The following is a 21,524-nucleotide window of genomic DNA, read 5'->3' as shown; positions in this document are numbered from 1 at the left end:
AGGTGCCTCGGTCTGCCCTTGCTCTGGTAGGGTTTTGTTGCAGGAATCTTGAACCGTACTCTGCTAGTGCTATTGCTGCATGCTCTGTAATTCAAAGGGAAGCAGAGGAGTCTCCAGACCAGCTCCTCAAGGTTGTGAGGAGCTTTAGGGTCCAGCTTTAAGGGTCTCATAGTGTGTGGAAGGTGATAGCTGCTTCAAGAAAGTCTTGTTTCTTCATGATATTGGTTGATCACTAACAAAGTAATGGATTCTGTTTTAATGTTGTTCACTTTGAGAGTTCTGTGGCTAATTAAAGTTCAAACCTAGTAAGTTCAAGGGAAAATTTTAAACTAAAAAGCTATGAGTTGATCATAAGTTGAATTCTAAAAGCCAGCTGCAGATAAAGGATTGTTCTGCATGGATCAGCTGTTCCTCAGTAGTGAGAGGGTTTCTTCTCCTTTTGATACTGAGGATTTTGTTTTTTCTGAAGGCGAGTGGTGTGTAGTTCTGGATCACACACGAGTGTTTATATCCACAGTTCCATGTTGAGATATTGACTGTAACCTCACCATCTGGTTGAAGCGTTCACCACTTTTGTGTTTTTCCCTTCTCACTGCTTGTTCATTCAAACATTCCGTGATGGATGCCTGTGCTTCAAATCAAGCCTTTGATGGAGCCTTTTTAGCCCTGTAGCTCTCCTAAAGATCTTCACATCTTCCCTTGCTTTCCAGCTGGGCACCACGAGAGCCGTGTCTCCTGAAGTTCATGGCTTGCCTTGAGGCTCCATTTACAGTGATATTCTGTGAGTGATCCAGAAGATATTGCTGTAGTGCTGACTGGCTCTGGGCTTCTAAAGAAGTTGGTGTTCGATTTTCTCTTTTTTTTTTTTTTTTTTTTTTTTTTTTTTTTAAAAAAAAAAAAAAAAGGCTGAAACTGTCACTTTGCCAACCACAGTAAAAGGTCTGGGGAAAAGAATTAAATGGGCTTCATAACCTACCCCAAATCTTAGTGTAAAGAAGCCAACAGACTTGAAAGATCTCCACAGGAAGCTAGATAGCTGTTACAGCTATGTAGTTGTTCTTGGTGGCTGTGTTGGGTGTGTGTGACGGTCAGAGCTGGGCTTCGTCTTCTGCTATTCGACTTTGTAACAGTAGAGGGTACTGTTGTTGTAAGATACAATTATTATTTATTATCTTCCAAATGTTGATATATGAGCATGGAGCTTTGATTTTTTTTTCTTTTTTTTTTTTTTTTTTCTCCCAATATATTGATCATTGGAACAGTTGATGCGCTACTGCACTATCCTCTTTGGTTCACCTCTCTGTCTTCATCTCAGTCATTTATGAATTTTCCAAGTGATTTTGTGGACAATCCCTTAATTTTCTTAAGTCAGCATGAATGTTTTCTCATTTTTTGCTGCCACAAAAAGCGTTCAGAAGATGAGTTTTCTGACACAGCTTGCTTTTCCTTCCACGCTCCTGATTTGTCCTAGATTGAGGCATTCGTTACCGTGGGCAGCTTTGCAGAGAGTTGTCCATCTGAGCATGAGAAATAATGATGGTTTGGGGACAGAGCTTCAGTTATTCCATGTCTTTTGTTGAACAGCCTTACTGCAATCTTTCCTCTTCTGTTTTATTTGCCACATTCTTAGGCAGTGTCTGGCCCTTGTTCACCATAGAGTTGTGTTTTATTTGAGTGTCGACAGGTGTGCAGTTATTTAAGACCCGCTTTTAAGGAATGTTACTGCTTTGCCAGGGACCATTTGAGTTCTGTGGAAAGGACCTGAGCTTTCCAAAACTGAGTTTCTGAGGGTACAGTTACACGGGATGTTGACTTTGGTGGCAAACCTGCTGTAAGTAACGACGTGGTTGCTTTTTTTTCTGGGAGATTCTTGGTATTTTTTTGTCTCATACTTTTTCAGTGATCTGATTTATAGCCTCCACCCAGTGAGCAGTTGTCTTGGCACAGATGTGGTGGGGAGCTGCAGTGATGTGCTGGAATGCACAGAGTGAGAATGGCCTTTATTTTGCTTTGTTGCCAAAGTACTATATAAGTACACCTTGAGGCTGGTGTTAATTTTGGATTGGAATTGGTAATGCTGATGGGAATGAAACATCTGCAGTTTGGTCACAGCCATATGCCGACTGTACCATAACTGACTTACGTTGTTGGGCATCTTAGTATGGGTTTATCTGTTGTCTTGCTGGTGAGAAATGCTTCTTTACACATCACGTTTTCCACTTGTCAGAAGAGACCCCTTGTAGGTACAGATGGATCCCGGATTTGTCAGCAGAGGGAGCTTAAATGAGTTTGTTTCTCAAAGTTCTTCAACTGCAGTGTAAATTCATTGGTGAAAGTCTGTACGTAGACAAGCTTGAAGTTTAATCCTGAACTCTGGAAAACTGCTCTCTTAATTTGTCTTCACATACATTTTGTGTGTTTCTGGGATGGTAGGATAGCTTTTGGGGAGACTTGGCCTCTGCTTGGGAGAGGAAAACAGGAGATAAATGTCTGGCAGGGTTTGGGCTAAGATGGAGAGGGAGTAGGTAGAAAGGTGTTGGTATGCTTCTGGGCTTTGGCTATGGGAAATGCTGCTAGCACTGGTTATAAACAGGTTTTGAAATGTCACTTATGCTCTTTGAGCTTCAGCCCTAGCCCTTGTTTTTATGGCTTGCCTTGAGCCAGCATTCTCTGTCCAACTGACGGCGTGGCAGGCAGTGTCAGCCAGCTGCTAGGCAGTGGGAGACCAAAGGGAACAGCCTTCTGGCAGCTGGACCTTTCAGCCTTGGGATTGCTCAGAGGAAGAGGCACAGGGGATGTGTTCGAGGCTGTCAGCTTGGGGCTGGGCCTTCTGCGTCATCGCTGGTTGATTATGCACTGTTCTTCTCCAGTAGTAAAGATGCACATGACTAAGATTCTCCTGAGATTCCCCTCTGCTCAAGGCTAACAACCCCAGCTCTCAGCCTCCCCTCCCATGGCAGATGCTCCAATCCTTTAATCACCTCAGTTAATTGCAGTGTGCCGCTGGCAGTTGGAAGTCCAGTGCTGGTCCCAGTGCCCAGCTGGGGCTCAGAGGGATCCCCTTCAACAGCTGTGGGGCTCTGCCCTGCACAGCCCAGGCTATGCCATAGGGATGTGGTGATGGCTCGTGTTCCACGAGTTGTCTGCCAGGACCCCCAGGTCCTTATCTGTGAAGCTGATTCCCAGTGGGTTGGCACCCAGTGTGTGCTGGTGCATAGGGTTATTCCTCCCTGGGAGCAGGACTTTGCATTTCCCTTTGAATTTCATGAGACTTCTGTCTGCCTGTTTCTCCAGGCCCTTTTTCATTTATTTGTTTATTTATTTTGCCAGCAGGTCTGCTGTGTGATTCATCAGCAGTTCCATGCTGTCCTTACTCGTCCTAATATACCTGTGAATGGGACTTTTGAAAGCAGGTCCCTGAGCAGGCTGAAATCTTCTCTCCTAAGTGATGCTTACTGGTGCATATGTTTCTAATGCGTGTTGGGGTTATGTACTTGTGCTGGTGGTCTCTTTGATTCTCATTGCTGCATGCAAAATTTCCCTAGTAAAAACTCCATCTAGTTAGATGTCATTTAACTGAGACTCTTGCCAGACCCATTGCCATCCACTTATGGATGGGGATTTAAGCCTGGAGATTGGGCTTAAATTTGCACAGTGTAGCAATGCAGCGGGTTGTGCTGAAGTCACAGTGTAGCCCAGAACACTCCTTCATGGTAAAGCTATCCTATGTGTACCCAGAGAAGAAAAATTGGCTTAGAGGATTTGCTGCACAATTAGCCTAGGAATTATATAGGCTATTGTGTTCCTGCTGCTCCAAAATGTTTTCAATATCCACAGTAATAAGTTTTATATATAGCATAAGTGTGCCCAGTTCATAACAGGAGTTTGGCTAGGGATCCAGCTGCCTTCTCAGAAGCGATTTTTCTACTCAGTGGAGTTAGTGTGGTACTTTTCCTCACATGCTGTCTTCTCACACAGTTACCTGAAGGCAGTGGTGGTACTGGCTGGTAGCTCAGGGGAATGCATGTAGTGCACTTCAGTGCTGGACCTCAGGCGCTGCAGAATGATACTGCACTTGGTGTTCCTGGTCAGCACAGCTGGTGAAATGCTGGCAGAAATACTTGCCAAGTGATTTGAGAAGGCTCTGCTGGCTGTAAGTTATGGCCACCAAATTAGCTTAATTAAAGCCAGCTGTGGGAAAGTGGCCTGCTGCAACTGATAAATCTCATTTCCTTCTCTCGCATGTCAGTGGGCCTGGAGCTGGTGATAACTGCCTGCTTGGATGCAGGGAGGATCTTAAGGTGCTTGCAGTTCTCTTCCAGATGTGCAATTTTGAAGTTGGCTTTTAATCCTGTTTTTGGCTCACATTTCTCCATGTGGAGACCTTGGCCTCAAAATGCTGGGGTTTTGTGACACGCTGAATAGCATCAATGATGGCTAGGTTGCCATTGCTTGATTTGGCTTGGGAGAATTAACAGGCTTGTTTGTTTTAGTATGGTTGAGAAAGAATGTCGAGGTTATCCAGACTGGGAAAGATGCTTTTTTACTGAAGCTTAAAAATGTCACAAAACCAAAGAAAGCCGCATCCCCCACACCTCAGCCCCAGACTTAACAAACCTCCAGCTGAAGCCATGTGGGAGCACATGGTTTGTTTTCTCTCAGAGATCAGCAATCCTTTGCATTCGGTGAGCTGGTGCCTCTAGCTTTGCAGTAGCCTGTATTTGCGGAGCGTTCTACTCACTGCTCTCCTGTCATCTGTTCATGTGTGCAGGCAATTTCAGTCAAACCTGTGGCCAAAATGTTGCCCATACGGATTGCTTGTCACACACCAAGAGGCTGTGCTCCATTTCCGATTGGATCCCAGACCTGCCAACGTGGAGCTGTTACTTTGCCACTCGAGTGAAGGTGTGGAGGAGGAACAGCTGCTTTAGAACGAAGCCAATAAAATGACTGTTGCCATTTATGAGGAGTTCTGCTCGTGAAGTAATCCAGGAATGGCGAAACTCTAAAATTTGTGAATCCCAGTGAGCCCATGAAATCCTGGCTGGGAGTGGATGTCAGCAGGTGGCTGGAAATGCTGGTAGGGAATGGGGAAGGCAGGTCTGCCTGAGCGTACAGTGGGTTTTCTTTGTGGAAACTGAGTTCATATCAGATGGAGTCGCAGCTGGCAGCAATCAGTTGCTGCAAGTTGTAGCTTTTGGTGAGGTTGGCAGTTTCAGATGCACTTTGTCAAAATCAATTGATGTCTCAGCTCTGCTGGATGCTGAGTACTGTTCTGAAGCGAGCTGCTCCTTTGCCTTGATAGATTTATTAAAGCAATGCATTGATCTGGGGTGTGGGATTTTGTTGTATGGGGTTCTTTTTGTGTTTGTTTTTTTTCTTGATGTTGTTGTTTCTCTGGCATAGTATGCCCAGAGAGCTTTGGGTGCCCCATTCTGGAGGTGCCTGAGACCGGATTGGATGGAACCTGGGAAGCCTGAGCTGGTGGAGAGCAGCCAGCCCAAGGCAGGGGTTGGAAAGGCTGGGCTTTAAAGGTCCCTTCCAACCTACCCCTACATTCTATGATTCTAGGAGATGATTCTTCCAGAGGTGTTGGAAGTCCAATGGACGTCCAGGTGGCCACGCTAAAGGGCGAGGTTAATATGGGTGTTTGAGGTTCACACCCTGAACTGTGGCACTTCTGATGATTCAGAGCTTAAAATTTCTCCTGCTTATTTGAGAGAGATGTGAAGAAAAATGTGTGAGCAGGTGTTTGACTTCACAAACTTGTGAAATCGAGTTAGGTGCTCAGAAGTTTAATTCCAGTGATCTTAGTGTGGAACTGATGTTTCTTACAGCTTAACCTTCTGGGTTAAATCTGTTTTCTCAGTGGGTTTTTCTGCCAAATCTTAAATTAAAGGGACTCGTTGTATTTTTATATGTGGTGTGATAGGAAGAGCACTTTTCCTTTAGATAATCTCCAGCTGCATTGTCCAGGGTCCCATCGGTGTGATGATCTGCTTCCTCTTGTGTGCTGCTGTTTGAATCACGTCGCGCTGTCCTGCTGTTTCTGCATGTGAAAGTGACCTTCTGCTTTTCCATCTCTGGGTTGTTATTCTCATGTTTTGATGAAGCAAATAATTTCCTCAAACGCTTTTGTAAAAAAAAAAAAAAAAAAAAAAATAGGAAATGAAAGTGTGTGTGCAGTTGTTTCGGCTCAGGACAGCACACAGCGTTTGGTACAGGTGTTGAATGCACTGAGCAGATTGTGATCGTGGAGCTGCGTACTGAGAGAAGCCCAAGTCACCCAAGGTGCTCCTCAAAGTGTTTGTCTTTGGAAGAGCACATGCTCGGTATCTCTTTGTGTATGGCAGTTACCTATAAAATCATTTACTGTGTTGGACCTATCAAATCCTATTAGTGTGTGTTTTGGAAACTGACTGAGTTTTAGGATTTGATGGGTCAGAAACCTCCTCAGATTTTGGAATCAAGCAGGAAAAAAAAAATCAATCCCTTCCTGCTTCCAAACTGCCAAAAAAAAAAAAAAAAAAGTGGTGAAAAATGAATCCAACATTTCTCTCTGTTCAGCATCACCTTTCATGTGGATAAATGGCTTGGTCTGTCCTTGTAAGTCAAACGTTGCCCTTTTCTGGCAAAGATGCCTATAAAGAGCTCATGTTCAGGAGTTGTTTTACACCCATACTCTTCCCCTTCCTGCAGTGAGCAGACATGGGAGGCGAGAGGTGTCCCTGTAAAGCTGTCCATAGGAACCTGCTGGCAGTTGTTCTGGCAGCAGGGCCAGATGTTGTCTGCTTTAAGGCTTTGGGAGGCTCTCAGCCACTGGCTCGCTATGCAGAGCAGTAGATCATTTTGAAACAAACTGAGGAATGCGAGTTTCCTGATGGAACTATTTATATTTCTGGAGCCCTGGTTATTGCTTTTGAGGAAGGAGAGGTTTCTGGGAGATAGCTCGGAAAAGCCAACGCACAGAAAAGTTTTATCCATAGCGGGGATGGGGAGGGAAAAACAATTTAATGGCTCCAGTAGACATTAAAATGAGAGTGAGTAGAGCATCAGAATAGTTGTTGTCCTAATTGCCACTGATGGCACACAAGTATTTTTCTGTATGTAAAACAGTGAGGATGTGCAGCAGCCTTCCCGAGCTCTTTGATAGCCAGTGGCTGTTCATCACTGTCAGACACTGTCATTACAGGACTGTGCTTTGAGGTTAAAACTCCATGTAAATAATAGAAATGATTTACTCTTGTACTGTATCGAGTTCTGAATGTTTTCTGTTTGCTGATATCAAAGGTACCAGCAGAAATTTAGACCGCATTATGAAAGTACAGAACTAACTTCCTCGTGCCAGCGCTACGCAATAGGTTTCTAATCCACACATTTATTTTTAGTTGGAGGCTAAATTTTTTTTTTTCTTATGGACAAATCTAAGGGTAATTTGCTTATCTCATAGCTTCAAGCATGTAGTAAAGAGTAATTATACTTGAATATCTTCTCAGGTTTTCTATATGGAAATTGTTCATTAGTCCAAAAGTTATGTGAAAACTTTAGGTGTGAGCACTAAGCAAGAAAACTGAAGGGAGCTTGCCATTTACATTTTTCTAATGATGGCAATAAATAAATACTAACTTAAAATTACCTTAAAAGAATAAGTATTTTTCCAGCAGTGATGTCATCGTTTTTGATTTACTTTTGATTTCAGTAGTTTTCTGCTGTAAGACATTTCAGTGGCTTAATTGGTTTGTTATTGAAATGTACTTAACAGTTGGATCCAGCAGTTGCACACAGGGAAATCTAAATGCCATTTCCCCCGTGCCCCTTGATACGTCCCTCATGTACCAATGTACCAGTTGGCTCTTAATTTTAATTATAGAGACACTTCAAGTGTTGTTTTGTTCCTAAGATTATCCCAAAGAGACAACAGTGAACCTGTTAAAATGAACGCGTGGAGGACTTTACGACTTGGAGCTATTAGATGGGGATGCATGTTCTGAAGAAGATAAGTATTCTGAACCTGAGGGAAATGCTTTGAATTTGAGTGCACAAGTACTGTTATTTCTTGATTCCTAATAAAAACAGAGATTCGCTGAGAGACAAAACCAACTTCCCTTTGTATTGCCCTGATTGAAGTCTGGTGCTACCATGGATGCTGACAAAAACATTACTGTGCTGAGCTGGGGCTGTGTTCTTGAGCCACATTCTCATATTTGGTCCTGTGTACTTCCCTAACTCCTAGTATCCACTTTCTGTCTTGCACATGCCTCATAAGCATAGAAGAGAGAGGTCTTAACTGTTTTGTAATTCGTTGCATGTTCCGCTATGGAATTTGGGTGTCTGAGTCGCTTCTTGATGCTACAGTAAATACAATAAAAATCAAAGCCCAAGTATGAGACTTGGCTTTGGGTAACACAATAAAACTTTGAGCTCCTTAAAATGCTGGGAATCTGTCTGGGATTCACTGAAGGATTTCTCTCTGTCAAGAGTAAAAAAACCTCCTAAGATGCCAACTTTATTGGTTGGGCCTGTTTGTTTTCTTGACTTTTTACAGCAGATCTGTCTCCAGTTGTGTTCCTCCAAGCCAAGTAGAATTTCTTTGAACTTCCGCAGCATGTTAGTCTTCCCTTCTCCTCTACATGTGGGGACTCTGCGCCCATCCCTGTTGGGAAGGGCAGGGAGCCAGGACAGATCCCAAGGAGCTGTGAAACCCTGATGTTTGTGGCAGAGCACCACATTGTCCGCATGTCCAGGTTTTATTGGTCATGGTAATGCAAAGTTATGTGATGGAGTTAAAGAAATGCTGCTTTTGTGAGCGAAACACATCAGCACTTCCTGCTGTCAAACTTACTTGGGCACGACTGCAGACAATAGCAATGTAATATCCTTGTGAAGTGTTGGCCAGCTGGCACAGGACATCTTTTCATTCACTTCATTCATGGCAGAATAAAGAAAATTGACGTACTCAGAACGTTAGAAAAATACATCTGCTTGGAACATGAGCGTTGCTTCTTGCTATTAAATTTGTCACTTCATTACAGCCCTCCTGACAGAAGAGAAACGATGTGCACAACAAGCGTAAGAGCTGGCCCAGCTCCATGAGATCCATGGAAGAGATTGCTGCATCTTCAAGTAGTGCCTCACTGAGCCGTACCTTTGGTTCAGCAAGGGGGCACTGAGAGCTGCTGGAGGGCCACTTTGTAGCTTACCAAGTAACTGGTAGTAACTGATCTCCGTGCTGCCTAGGAGACAAGTGATAATGCTTAACCATGTCTGCTGCTAAGTTTCTATATCCATAGCTTTCAAGCCTTTGGTCTTTGCAGAAAAAGCAGATGGTTTGTTTTGAGGGATGAGAAGCACTTGCATCCCAGGATTATACAGGCACAGCGAGGTTACCCGTGCTGGCTGTACTTCAGCCTGGCTGGGAGTTCACAGTGGTTGTGTCTGTGCTGCCTGTGAGCTGGGTCCCACTCGTGTCCCGTTTCAGTGCCTGCTGTGGTATAATGAAATAATTATAGTAGTTCTTAAAATAGGGTGAGCCTTTCCCTCCACTTATGTTGTGGGAATTTAGCACTAGCCTGCTCTTCCATCTCTGAACCAGGGCATACAGGCATCAAATTTACTGTAATAGAATCAGGGCTGCAGCATAGTCTCATTTTAAGCCACTTTATTAAAGTAGAAAATTCAGAGTTTATTGCAAATGTTCTTTACAATCAGATGTTTCCTGTTCCTGAAGATAAGTCCTGTTGCAGAGTGACTGTTCCCCTCCCATAAAGGGAATAAGTTTGAACTCTGATCTCAGGGCTCCCATCAGTTGGAGATGGCACTGGGTTGAAATTGTTCATGGTTTGGTGCCAAAATCTGCAGCCTTTGCGGTGGCTGAGTATCTTGTCCTGATATATCTAATTGTGGATACTGAAAAAAGTATCTACAATTGAAAGTATTGGGCACAAGCAATATGCTGGAATTATAACTTCTGTGGTCTGCTAGTATGGGAACACAGTGCTTATATAGGAGCACAGGGAGTGTCAGAATGACTGATTGGAGTCATGGGCAGCTGAGAGCATCCTTGGGGCTGTGGCATTAGAAGTGCTCCAGTGACAGTGTAATTAGGACAGAGCCATCTCAGAGCACTTGGAAAAAGGTGGAAAAGTGAAGCTTAGTTGAAGTAGAATAGTTAATAAATTGATAGGATGGTATTTATCATTAGACTGAAAACCTGGCTTAGCCCTTCCCTATATCTGCCTTTAAAGAATGAAATGAAGGATTAGGAATAGAAGTATAACCTCTCTGGTAAAGTTCAAGTAGTGTTGTAAGGAGAAAATAATCTATGAAGTGTTTCTTATGTTTGGGAAACCAGAGGAACATACATGTCATCTGTTTAAAAGAGAAAATCTTATACCAGTTGTACTTTCTGTTTTATGTCCTGCCTTTACGTTTATATCTTCTTAATTGGGTGTTTAGATACAGTTTGTTGTTGTTGTTTTTTGCCTAATAGTTGTGTACTGCACAGGTTTTCTTTTTACACTGGTATTTTGTTTTGGACAGGAGGTGGGCTCAGACAGATCCTCTGCCCAATGAATCCCCACTGTAATTTGTGCTCTGAGACTGGCACTGCAGTTTTGAGCTTTGTTTTCTGAATAGGCAAAATATAACAGTATGTTTCTTTTATTACTGACATTTTTTGGAGAGTTCTGTGCCTTAAGTGTAGGAACTTTCTGTTATACGCTGTGTGATAGAAAATTAATCTCAAATAGGAAATAAATTGTGAAGGTTAATAGTTTTTCTGATCCTATCCTTTTCATTGCTCACTTGAGAGAGCTGGATGACTGTTCTCAAATTAGTCTTCTAATTCCATGGTAAAAAAGCAGCACAACATTCTTTTCATTCTGACTTAAATAAAATTTTTGTTCTTTAATGTTGTTACTGCAGTCGCCACCCCCAGTGCAGGTGATGGAGCTCTGCAGGATATCTGGTCTCAGGTCAGGCTCTGGAGGTAGAAATTACATTGCCTGTGATTAACTACAAGCTGCAGTTCTGTAGGAGTCTGTTGAAGTATCTGGAGAGCAGAGATGGGGAATGAGAAACTGAGCAGTGAGCATGCATGCAAGAAACCAGCACGGACCTCAGAGCTGTGTGAGGGGATGGATGTGCCAAATTGCAGCCTTATGCTGCGAGGTATTACTGTATTGTTCCCTGTTTGGCTTGGGCTGTGGAGCATATTACTGTAATGCTGTGTGATATTGAGGCTGTGTTAAGCCTTTATTATTAAACTCTTATGACTCCTTCGGGACTAATGGTTTGTGGTTTCTCAGGACCACTTCCAAAGCAGCTCACAACCTTTCTTGCTCATTTGTTGTTGTTGTTTTTTTTTTTTTTTTTTTTTGTTTTTGTTTTTGTTTTTTCAACCAGGGAAGTCAGGTTATTGCTTAAGTCTGGAGATGGTTTGTTGTTTTTTGTTTGGTTTTATTTAATAAAAAAGAAAAAAGAAAAAAAAAAAAGGAAAAGAAGGATGACAGAATTTTATTGGTTCAACTTTTTTGGTTTCCAATAGGATGAGACAATTATGTTTTCTGGCATCTCCTACAAACCCTACCATTTGTTGGTCAGGGTCATAACTCTTACGAAGACTCAGATCTTCATTTATTTTCCTTTCATTGCAGACATAGCTGTTCAGAGGCTGCAGTAGCAGAAGGCACTGTGAGGAATAGTAGCTGGATGGTTATGTGGTGTCCAGAAATGCCTGGGCCTGAGGTGGCAATCTGCAGCAAGTTGAGTGATTTCTTCTAACTGAGGATGGGACTGTGGCATAGAGTTATCCAGGATGTGGGAAAGCTCACATTGAACCAAATGAGGGATTTGCAGGGGGCATATAATCATGGATTCCTTAAGGTTAGAATGACCACTAATATCATCTAGTCCAACAGCCAACCCATCCCCACCATGCCCACCAGGATAGAGGATGCTGGGCTGGAAATGGTGTGTGCATATGTGGAAGGAAGATGAGGATCAGGGACTTCTGAAGGCCAGTCTTTGCTCAGAAATGCAATCAATCCTGTACCTGAGTGACTTACTGGGCCTGCATGGTAGCTGTGCTTAAGTGCAGCAATGCACAGATCCATCTCCAAGTTGTAGGATTTTCTTGACTTCAGGACAGGGCTGTGCAAATGCAGTTGTGTTCCTTCAGAGGCGAGTCTTATAGGATTGCTGGAACAGAGTTAAGTTTGTTCTTGGAGCAGAGTTGAGTCTCTGCAGTTTGTCTTGGAGCTTCTTTCTTCCAAACTGAGCTGAATCCTTGTGTTTCAGCCCTCCTGCAAGAGGGGTTTGCTGGCTTTTCTTGGCCTCAGGGTGACCCAAGGCTGATGAGGTCTCAGATGTTGTTATTCCTGGCACTGAGTGCCCTGTGTGTTTCTCCTGATGGACTGGATCAGATCCAGGATGACATTTGGTTTGTGCCGTATCTTGATTTTTGGTTTGTGTGTTTGTTTTTGCTTTTATTCTTTTTTAAACTGCTGTATCCAGTGAAAAAAGATGGTAGGTAACATGAAAACAGATGTAAAAGCTTGACATTGTGGTGCACACAGCCCTAAGCTGTGCGTTATTGCGTGATGGCTTTCTCAGCCCTCTGCACTTTTATAGTTTCTCCCTTTTAGAAGCGTTAGTGCCAGAAATAAACATGGTGCTTTAATAAAGATCTGTGGTTTTTGAAATCACTCACACTGTAGGGAGCTGACCCCAGTGCAGGCTAAGCTCTGTCAATTTGGTGTCAAAACTGGGAACCTAATGGTCTCACGGAGAGCTGGACTGGAAAGGGGAGCTTGCACACTTACTGCTTGTCATTCTTTTTGCTTGTGGAAGGGTGATAATGTTCTCAGTGAAGGGACTGAAACATTATACCATTTCTGCAGGTGGCAAGAATTACATTAATTTGGTGCTTGCAACGCTTTTCAGCTGTTCTTAGATAAGACCTAATATTTTATGCCCAAAATATATATTGGGGAAAATGAATGATATTTAAGATTGGCATAAGCTACAAAGCAATATTTTATGTTGATAAAAATCTCAACAGTTTTTTTACAAGTAGAGCCCCACAGAGATACTTCAGAATTAATTGATGGCAGATGAATTTAACACAGTTAAAGTGAATTAAACCCTTCGCTATTTAGAATAATATAAAAATGTCTGAGTTTTACTCCCAAAAGAGGAAATGCAGTTGTTAAGTCCAGATGGATTTTTATTTTTATTGGAACAAGTTTTGAGACTAGTAATCTTTTTTTTTTTTTCCACTATTTTTTTCAAAACTTTACTACCACATTGTTGGATCCGGGACAGAGCAGACCTAGTTTTCTATGATTATTAATTCTTTAAATAGTTTTAAAACCAGTTAGATGAGTAGTTTGACTATATTGATTTTTAAAAACTTCCTTATTACATTTCTAAGATTTGGAAATTAAGTGCACGGATGATATAACATAGAAAACCCAGTGGGATGGTCCCGTGTCAAGTTACTTTCAGCTGAGCTGGGTAACTGTCAGTGCCTGTGATTGTCGCCTGCCCAAATGCAGTTGAGCCCCACCTGTTTTTGGCACAGCGACTGATGGTGATTTTTGCCTTGTGGTGAGGGCTTACATGGAGGCCACTGCTGTGATGCTGCAATTGACGTGGTCAGGTGATCTCCTCTGAGGCTTAAATTGCAGATAAACTTTGAGGAATTCAGTCCATTCATTTAGCTGAAGGCGGGAGGCGGCTCTACGGTCACACGATCCATCACATGAGCCAATGGCTAAAAGTCATCATCAGCCACTGGTGAGCGATGGCTGTCATTGTGACTGTGATTAGTATCTGATGTGAACCCCACATGGCACAATAAATGGCATCAAGCAGAGGCTATATTTGCTTGGCTCTTGGCACCCTTCCTGCAAACAGTGCAAAAGTGAAGGGTGGTGAATTGAAATGTGTTCAGATGGGAGTCGCTAGCTCAATTAAGGATGTGGAAAGCAAGCTTTACGGTGAGGACGAAACATGCACAAAACACTTGGCTTAGCAAGCAGCATCGGGGAAGAGCTAATCTTAATAAAGAAGTGCCTAAATGGGGTCAAAAAAATGATAATATATTTGATAAGAATTCTGCAGTCAAACAGGAAAGTGTTATGGTTCAGTTCTGGCAAGATCGACGAAACATATTGAAAATAAAATTATGTCTAAGTAAATAAGTTATAGCTACTTTGTTGGGTATTGACCTCATTGTTTGTTACATTCTCCAGTGTTCTGCCATTGCTAGATGACTGCTGGTTGGCCGGCTCAGAAACAGAAACAGAAGAAGTTCTTCTGTTTCCTCGTGCAATGAAGCATAAGGGCATATTAAAGAACAATAGCAAGAAAATATTACAGCAAGAAACAATACTAAGGAAAAGGGGAAAATGAACTTGTACTCTTGTGTTACAGATTCAGTGGTTCTTTCCTTTGACTCCGTTGGACATACAATAGGCTCAGGTACAACATTGCCTTCTTCTCTCTCTCCCACCTCATGACAAGGCTTCTGTTTGATAGGACACGGTAGCCATGTTGGGAGGCAGGTAACCCACAGTGGATAAATGGGTCCTAGAGGAAGTTTTAACTTAGTCCTAGTGTGAAACAAGGGCTAATGTGTGGGACCACTTCCACTGCCCAGCTAGGAGGATGACCTGGCCGCGTTACGTGCGTTAGTGCTGCTTTTCTTATGTGAAAGGCATGAGGATGATGTCACCTGCCAGCTGAAGAAAAACTGTTCCAGCTACTGGGAGAGTTTCTCAGTTAAATAAACAATTGAGTTATTTGGGGAAAGAAATCAGGAATGCTTCCAGGAAGGAGAAAGCAAAAGAGTCGTAGCTCAACAAATAGGGCTGGAAACTTTTTTTGGTTGGAGGATGACCAGCATTATCAAACCTCAGGGCCAATGCTGCCCGATCTGACTCCTTTTGGAACCCAAGCACGATCTTCAATTCAGCTGAATCAGAAATCAAAAATTCTTTTGTGTTGGAGGCCTATGAAATCAGTAACTATTCTTTTGGCTATCAGTAATACATGAACTGTAGCCAAGGCCGCACAATAGCAGGCACCATACTAGATAAAATTCAGTTTACAGTGTATGCATAATAACATGTGAACTGCAAGGGAAAAGCTAAGAATTACTTTCACAATTTAAAAAGCCCTTAACACTCAAAAGGTGAGGTTATTTACTCTCTTGCAGAAAAGAAAATATAATCCAAGCAAACGTTTCACATTGTACCTTAATTATTAGCCTTAGGCTCATAGGAGGAACATGCTGCCTTCCAACATAGCACCTGTCGGCTGCCTGCACGGTTTCAAAGAGAGCCTGTTGCCTGACACTAACAAAGCTTGGATGCAATTCTGGTTTACTAACCCCAGAGCTAGTGGTAGTAACTTGCTTTGTTGACAGTACCCAAACGCTTTGCTGCCCCTGCACCACTCTCTAAAACTTGTAGCTGGAAGTTGGTCTGCTGTGGGTGCATTTTAACTCAGGGTGTAGAGTGGGCATGTTGCCATGCCGATGGGGAGGAAGAACCTCTCTTACTTCCCTTCTGCTGATGTGTAGCAGTCACAACTGAAATGTGTCGCTGCCTGCTGCCTTCTGTATTGGATGATAGCTTCTTCCATCTGGGAGGGGGTGAAGTTCTGTAGGTTTGAAGTAAGAAATCTGGGAATAAAATTCAGGGCGGTATTTTATTTTGCTTACAGCTGAGTAAGCCTGAATCAGCATATCTTTACTGGAATGATGCTGGATTGATATTGGTACAACTGAGACCAGAATATGTCCTGGAGTAAAACTTTGAAATATTACCCACTGTATTTTTTTTTTCCTAATACTTTTTGGCTTCTAACTGATATCAAAGCAGTTTAACCCTGTGGAGAGCTTCCAGCGGAGGGTATCTCTGGAATTAGTCACGTACGTTGTGCTCTGATGTTACCAACAAAGTGGTAGATTTATTTATAAGAAAGAAATTCAACTGCTGCTCCAACTGCTCTATGTTTCGTGGAGTGCTGATAGGAGCAGGGTGGGACACAAGGCTCATGTGAGCCAGCAAAATGTCTGAGTCTCTTTGAAGAACGCTGCTCTTTGCTCCGCTTGTGCATTGCAATGCAAGCTTGGGTTGGGTAGGAATAAGACCGTAAAATTTGATCTTCTGTTGCACTGCAACCAGATTGAATTTCTTCATTGAAGAAATATGAAGAAAACTCTCTTATTTGAGAAGGGAGGCTGAAAAATACACCAGAGAGCTGTATGTTTATTGCCTTCATATTGAGTATTTTGCATCCGTTGTTCTGGGAACGAGCTTGCTCTGTACTGATATGTGTAATAAAATGTGTGATGTCTGTCCAACTGAGGGATAGCTTTCCTTGTTGAACAGGAAGGAGAGAGAGAAAAGCTGTGGCCATTGTGCTTCCGCTGTCCATCCCATCTCACCTTGCTGCAGACCCAGGAAAAGACAGAGCCCAGAAAGAGCCCAAAGAGACAATGGCAGCTGCAGACCCAGCCATTCCCAGTAGGTGACGTTTCAGGTCGGGGTAAGAAGGGGCAAAAGTTGCATACTGTGTAACATAAATACATATGCTTTTTTCTTTATCAGTCACAATTAAACAGCTGCGAATAATATATTTGCTGTTTAAAATAGTCATGCTGTTTAGAACTGCTACACTTGACCTTTATTTGCATACTAAACAGCTTTTAGAATCGCTCTTTTGTAATTGTTAATCACGCTGTGTGAAGGGCAACGTCTTGTTGCAGTGTCTGTATTTATTGGAGCTGGCTGTTAATCTCCATCTTGCTTTTCTGCTTAATTTTTTGTTCCGTGCAAATCTTGGTTTTCACTGAGGCTGGGAATTTGGCTACTCTGCATAAAACTTTCTGAGCTCAGTGTTCAAAAGATCACCTGGCTGTTAAGCCTTAAATTATCCTTCATGGAAGGATGCCTACAGACATAATAGTCAAATGTTGTGCGGTGAGCCTGAGCTCTGTGAGCTCCTGCCTTCTCGTACCCAGGTGCCTTTGTGATTAGCTGACAGATTGCCCCTTCCTTTGAAAGACAAAGTTTGAGCAGCAAAGGTGAATGTTTGATGTGATGTGCAGGCTGGTGTTTCAGCTGAAACTGATTCAGAAAAGGTTTTCATGCCCTGATCTTGGGAAGCGCTAAGAAGGACGCAGTGTTTGAATAGACCTAGATTTCATCTGCTTACAGCAGAGAGCAAGATCTCTTGGCCCCAGTTGCTAGCATATCAAACGCTGGATGACCATGGAAGCAAAATTTACGCTCTCGCTGTGTTTAAGACTTTTCCTGCCTCCTGTGTATGAGATACATGTGAAATGTTACTTTGCTAAACCTCAGTAGAACAATTACATGTCCTCTGAAATACTAACCCAGAGTGAACGTAGTGACTGTTTTCCTACATTTTGGGTGGAGAGTGGCGTGATGGAGGCTAGGGCAGGCATACAGCTGACATTGTTGTGTGTCAAGCTGGCGGAATTGTGACAGGTGCCCAGAGTGAGAGGAGGACATTGGTGACCTGCAGAAGATGGTGTGCTGTTCTGTGGCTTTCCCCGTGCAGGTCTGCCAGTACCAGTGGATGCAATTATAAGTTCTGTCGATCAGTTTCAGAAATATCCTTAAATCTGCTCATTTTGATTTCTTTACATAGTATCTAAGTTAATTTAATTAAGTTTGAAGAATTTATGAGGCTCTGGTAGGTGGTCTTGGTTTGAGGAGAACAATTTCAATTTACCTTTGGAGCTGTTGGGGTTTGATTGAGTGTTGGATTGTTTGTTTGCTTTTGATCTTTTCCCACGTTGTGTGTCAGAATCTCTCTCAACACTGCTGGTGCTGTTGGGAGAGAAGAGTTGGACTTAATATGCTGTATTTTTCTGTATTCCTGTAAATCAGAGAATAAATAGAATAAATAATCTTTTTTTAAAGTCCTGCTGGACTTAGTGGCTTTATTTGGCAAAAAATGTTTTTCTCTTTTCGTTTCTGATTAATGATGTTCTGCTTCATTCTTTGCTTCTTTGAGCTGTAGACTGTGGGAGCTGCTTGAGACTGTGCCAAGGGCTGTCATGTATTAGTTACACAGTCCTTATGTGACTTTGCCTGCATGTTCAGCATCATTATCTATCTTACTCTCATTTATGCTCTTTTCCTCCAATTGAAAATACAGCTGTGAGTGAGCTGAGGTGCAAATGCCAAGGAGCGGCCTAAAAAATACCTTGAAATACAAATACTTTAATGGGATTTGTCTCTATCATGTGGCATCTCTTTCCCATCGAGTCAGTACATCCTGTAGGTCAGTAAAAGCCAATAGATTACTGTTTTGTTAATATTTTTCTTGACTTTTATTAGGAAATACGATACAATTTCTAAAATAAAGAATACCTCAGAAGATTCAGTAGGGTAGCATTAACTCCATTAGCCACACGAATACATGACAGTAAATGAAACAACTGCTTGTTTAGCAAAGATTGCAGTCTGGCTTTAAATAGATGACTCTCTAGGAAGAGAAAAGGGCATATGTAGTTCATAGGAGGAAATATTTCATCTTCCTATTGTAGTCTTTCATTTTGTCTTAGAGTAATCCATTGCTCTTCTATCCTTGGAGGTTGCTGTGGGTTCATTAGGAAAAAGTTGTCAGCAGATATACAGTTTATGAAAGGCTTTGGTTACCCTTAATGTAATGTGCTAGAATGTCATCTTCTTTTTTTTTTTTTTTGCTTTATTATACCTATTTTGGAGGGAAGATCAGCCAGCAGAAGACCTGCAAGTGATTGCTTATTTGTTCTCCATGTGCCTGGGGGATGAGTAATGTAGTCGCAATTCCTAGCAAAGGAGACCTCTCTGTGTATTGCTTTCCTCAGGCTGTAAAGCTGGGCCAGGTATCTTTGGGGGGTCCCAATCAAGAATTACAAGAGGGGGAAAAAAAAAAACAACACAAAACACTGTGAAGATGTAGGCACAAAACAACATGAAAGTGGTTTCCTTTTGCTGTTAGATCTGAAAAAATAAGCCATATTCTCAAGAGTTTGGGTGTCACCAGGAGATGCAGGGTTTGTGACTGAGGAGAGATTTCCCCATTCTCCTGCTTTGAACTCACAGATTTGAATTTCTCTTGTGCTGATAGTGCTTGCAGTATCTATCTCCATCAGATATGGCAATTTTAATCAGTTGCAGTATCTAATGAATAAATACTGAGCTTGGTGCAGCGGGGTGGGTGTCTTTAGATCAATATGCACAGTTTGAACAGTTTTAATAGATCTGAACTACCAAGTTTTGCTGCCTGTGTTGAGCACTGCTCTACAGTTCCTGCCTTTTGCTGCATCAAATATTGTCCAGTTTTAACCACTTGGGCTGAAATCTTTTATAACAGGGAGGGGAGACCGCATTTCAGTTATGTTTCCTAAATGTTTAAGTTAATCTTTCAAATAATGTAAAAATAAATAAATAAATATCAACATCTTCAAAATATTGTACCAGTAATTAAGGAAATACTCTCCATATTTGTCTCGATCCTGGCTATATGCAGAAGAGTAAATGGGATTAGGGAAGAAGTGGAACACAGGCTTTTAGGGATGGACATGCAGTCTTCGAAAGGACAGGGCTGAGGAGCCCAAGTGGCCTCAGTTCTGTACCTTCTGTCCCTTACAATCCATTTTTTTTTTTTTTTTTGTAGTTACTCAGCCTCAGGAAATAATGCTTTCATCAGGAAGATCTTTCCCTGAACAGGTTAAAGTGAAAATCCTAAGGAGAGGATGCAGTGTTAAGCCCTTGTTTGTCTATTGTTGCTCATTAGTCCTGAGAAGTATTTTTTTAACCCTGAAGGAAAACTTTTCCTCCTTCCATTACAGTTGATCCATTGCAAATGACCTTTTTTCGTCAATTGATTCTTGTTTCTTGAGGTCTAGCAGAATCGCAGCTGAACTTTCCTCACTGTCCATATGTGCTGTCTTCATCCAAGGTCAGTGTGAGGTGTTGGGCCCTTTTTCATCGCAGGATAAATCATTTTACCTCGCCTTTGCCACAGATGTAGAGCATGTGAACAGTGACCAAGGCTTAGTTCAGCTCAAGGCCTCGATTCCACCGAGACTGAATTGCACTGGGCAGGATGAGAAGTGTCGGGGTGGTCTGAGTTGTTCTTCAAGCACTTCTGTCTCCTGAGTGTCATACAGATTCCTCTGGTGAGCACAAGCAGCTTGAATAAAACAGCTGTAATTGAACTTTCTGCCTTCCCTCCTCTATTTGCATTACAAGAGAGATCTAGTGCTGCATCTAGCCCATCTTTTTAAAAAGTTTAAATTAATTTTCTGCTTTTGTAGACAAAGTTATTTGTACCTTCTAAATAGCTGAGTGCTACAGGGACAGAGTTCAAGTGTCGGTGAAATCACAGTGGTTTGGAAGGATAAAACAAGTGAGCCAAGTTAATGCCTGGAATGTTGATTTCAATTAGTAGCAGAAGTGGAAAATTTTGCACGTTTTGCATGCATATAGCTATATGGTTACAGATGCAAAATGCAAATTGAAAACTTGATTGGTATCAAAGCTGTCTGGCTTTTTGGGTGGTCTGTATGGAGTTTCTGGGCGTTTGACATTGCATTTCATACTTGCTGTCTGGTACTCAGTTTTGTGTTGGATACTTCGAAGAAATTTTCACATTATGCAAACAGAATTTGGTATGCAATTAGCATCATTTATAGAAATTGCTATGGTTTGGCTGTACTTCTGTTCACATAAACCTGATTACATGTTTTATAATAAAATTGTTGCCAGTTATTAAATTGTTATTCAATGCTGATCTTCCTGGAAGTGTAAACATGCGTTTTTATCTCTTACCTAAGCAGACCTCTTACTCATATGGGCATGTGATGAAACTTTCTCCCCATGTTCATTGATTTCTGTGCTTCTGTACACCACTTTTTCAGCTGAGATCTGTAGCTTCCTAGCACAAGTGAGGAAGTGTCCTCAGATCTCCTTGTTTGCTTGTGATACTGTTATTTTTATCACATACGGGATTTAGAGGCTCAGCCTCATGGGCTGAGAAGGTGCAGTCTTGTTCTAACTCATCCATGATGTTCTTCTTGTGGAAGGGCCAATGTCACACCTCGGGAACATGCTCATCAGGGCCGAGTTAGTTGGAGATGCTGGAGCATTTCTGTCTCATACTCTATGGCTGTATTTTCCATTTTCTTCTAGTAGTCTTTTTCCCACTGCAGAGGAGGAGGAAACGAAGAAGAATGTAAAAGAATATTGTTGCTTATCAACTAGCTAACTTGGTGAGTCAGGCTTTGAACAAGGTGACGAGAGGTGGCAAAAACCTTCAGGTTAGGTGCCAGGGCAGGTTCTTGCAGCTGGTGTTTCCATAGGGGGATAGGACAGGAGTGGGACTGTCCCCTTCCCCTAACAGGGCTGTGTGATGAGCAGAGCCCATCTGTTGTCATCACACCCTGATCATACCGTATTTTCAATTCAGTTATATTTTGATTTAGTGGGTCTGTG

General features: G+C 42.2%; 1 protein-coding gene across 7 annotated transcripts in view; it reads left to right on the top strand.

Annotated features, from left to right (window-relative positions):
• ST3GAL3 (ST3 beta-galactoside alpha-2,3-sialyltransferase 3) overlaps positions 1–21,524 on the top strand; it is a gene marked incomplete at both ends in the record, with an annotated part of 141,435 nt that overhangs the window by 13,313 nt on the left and 106,598 nt on the right. For 4 of the 7 annotated variants that reach the window (XM_079535608.1, XM_079535609.1, XM_079535607.1 and 1 more), the window contains one exon: positions 14,437–14,484. The exons of the other annotated variants lie outside the window; for them this stretch is intronic. In XM_079535608.1, the coding sequence (XP_079391734.1) occupies positions 14,437–14,484 (48 nt within the window). The remainder of the gene's footprint in view (positions 1–14,436; positions 14,485–21,524) is intronic. 7 annotated transcript variants of the gene reach the window in all.

This window comes from Tetrao urogallus (assembly GCF_951394365.1).
Source record: "Tetrao urogallus genome assembly, chromosome: 5".
Classification (NCBI taxonomy): domain Eukaryota; kingdom Metazoa; phylum Chordata; class Aves; order Galliformes; family Phasianidae; genus Tetrao; species Tetrao urogallus.
This window is presented reverse-complemented; position numbering and strand designations above follow the sequence as displayed.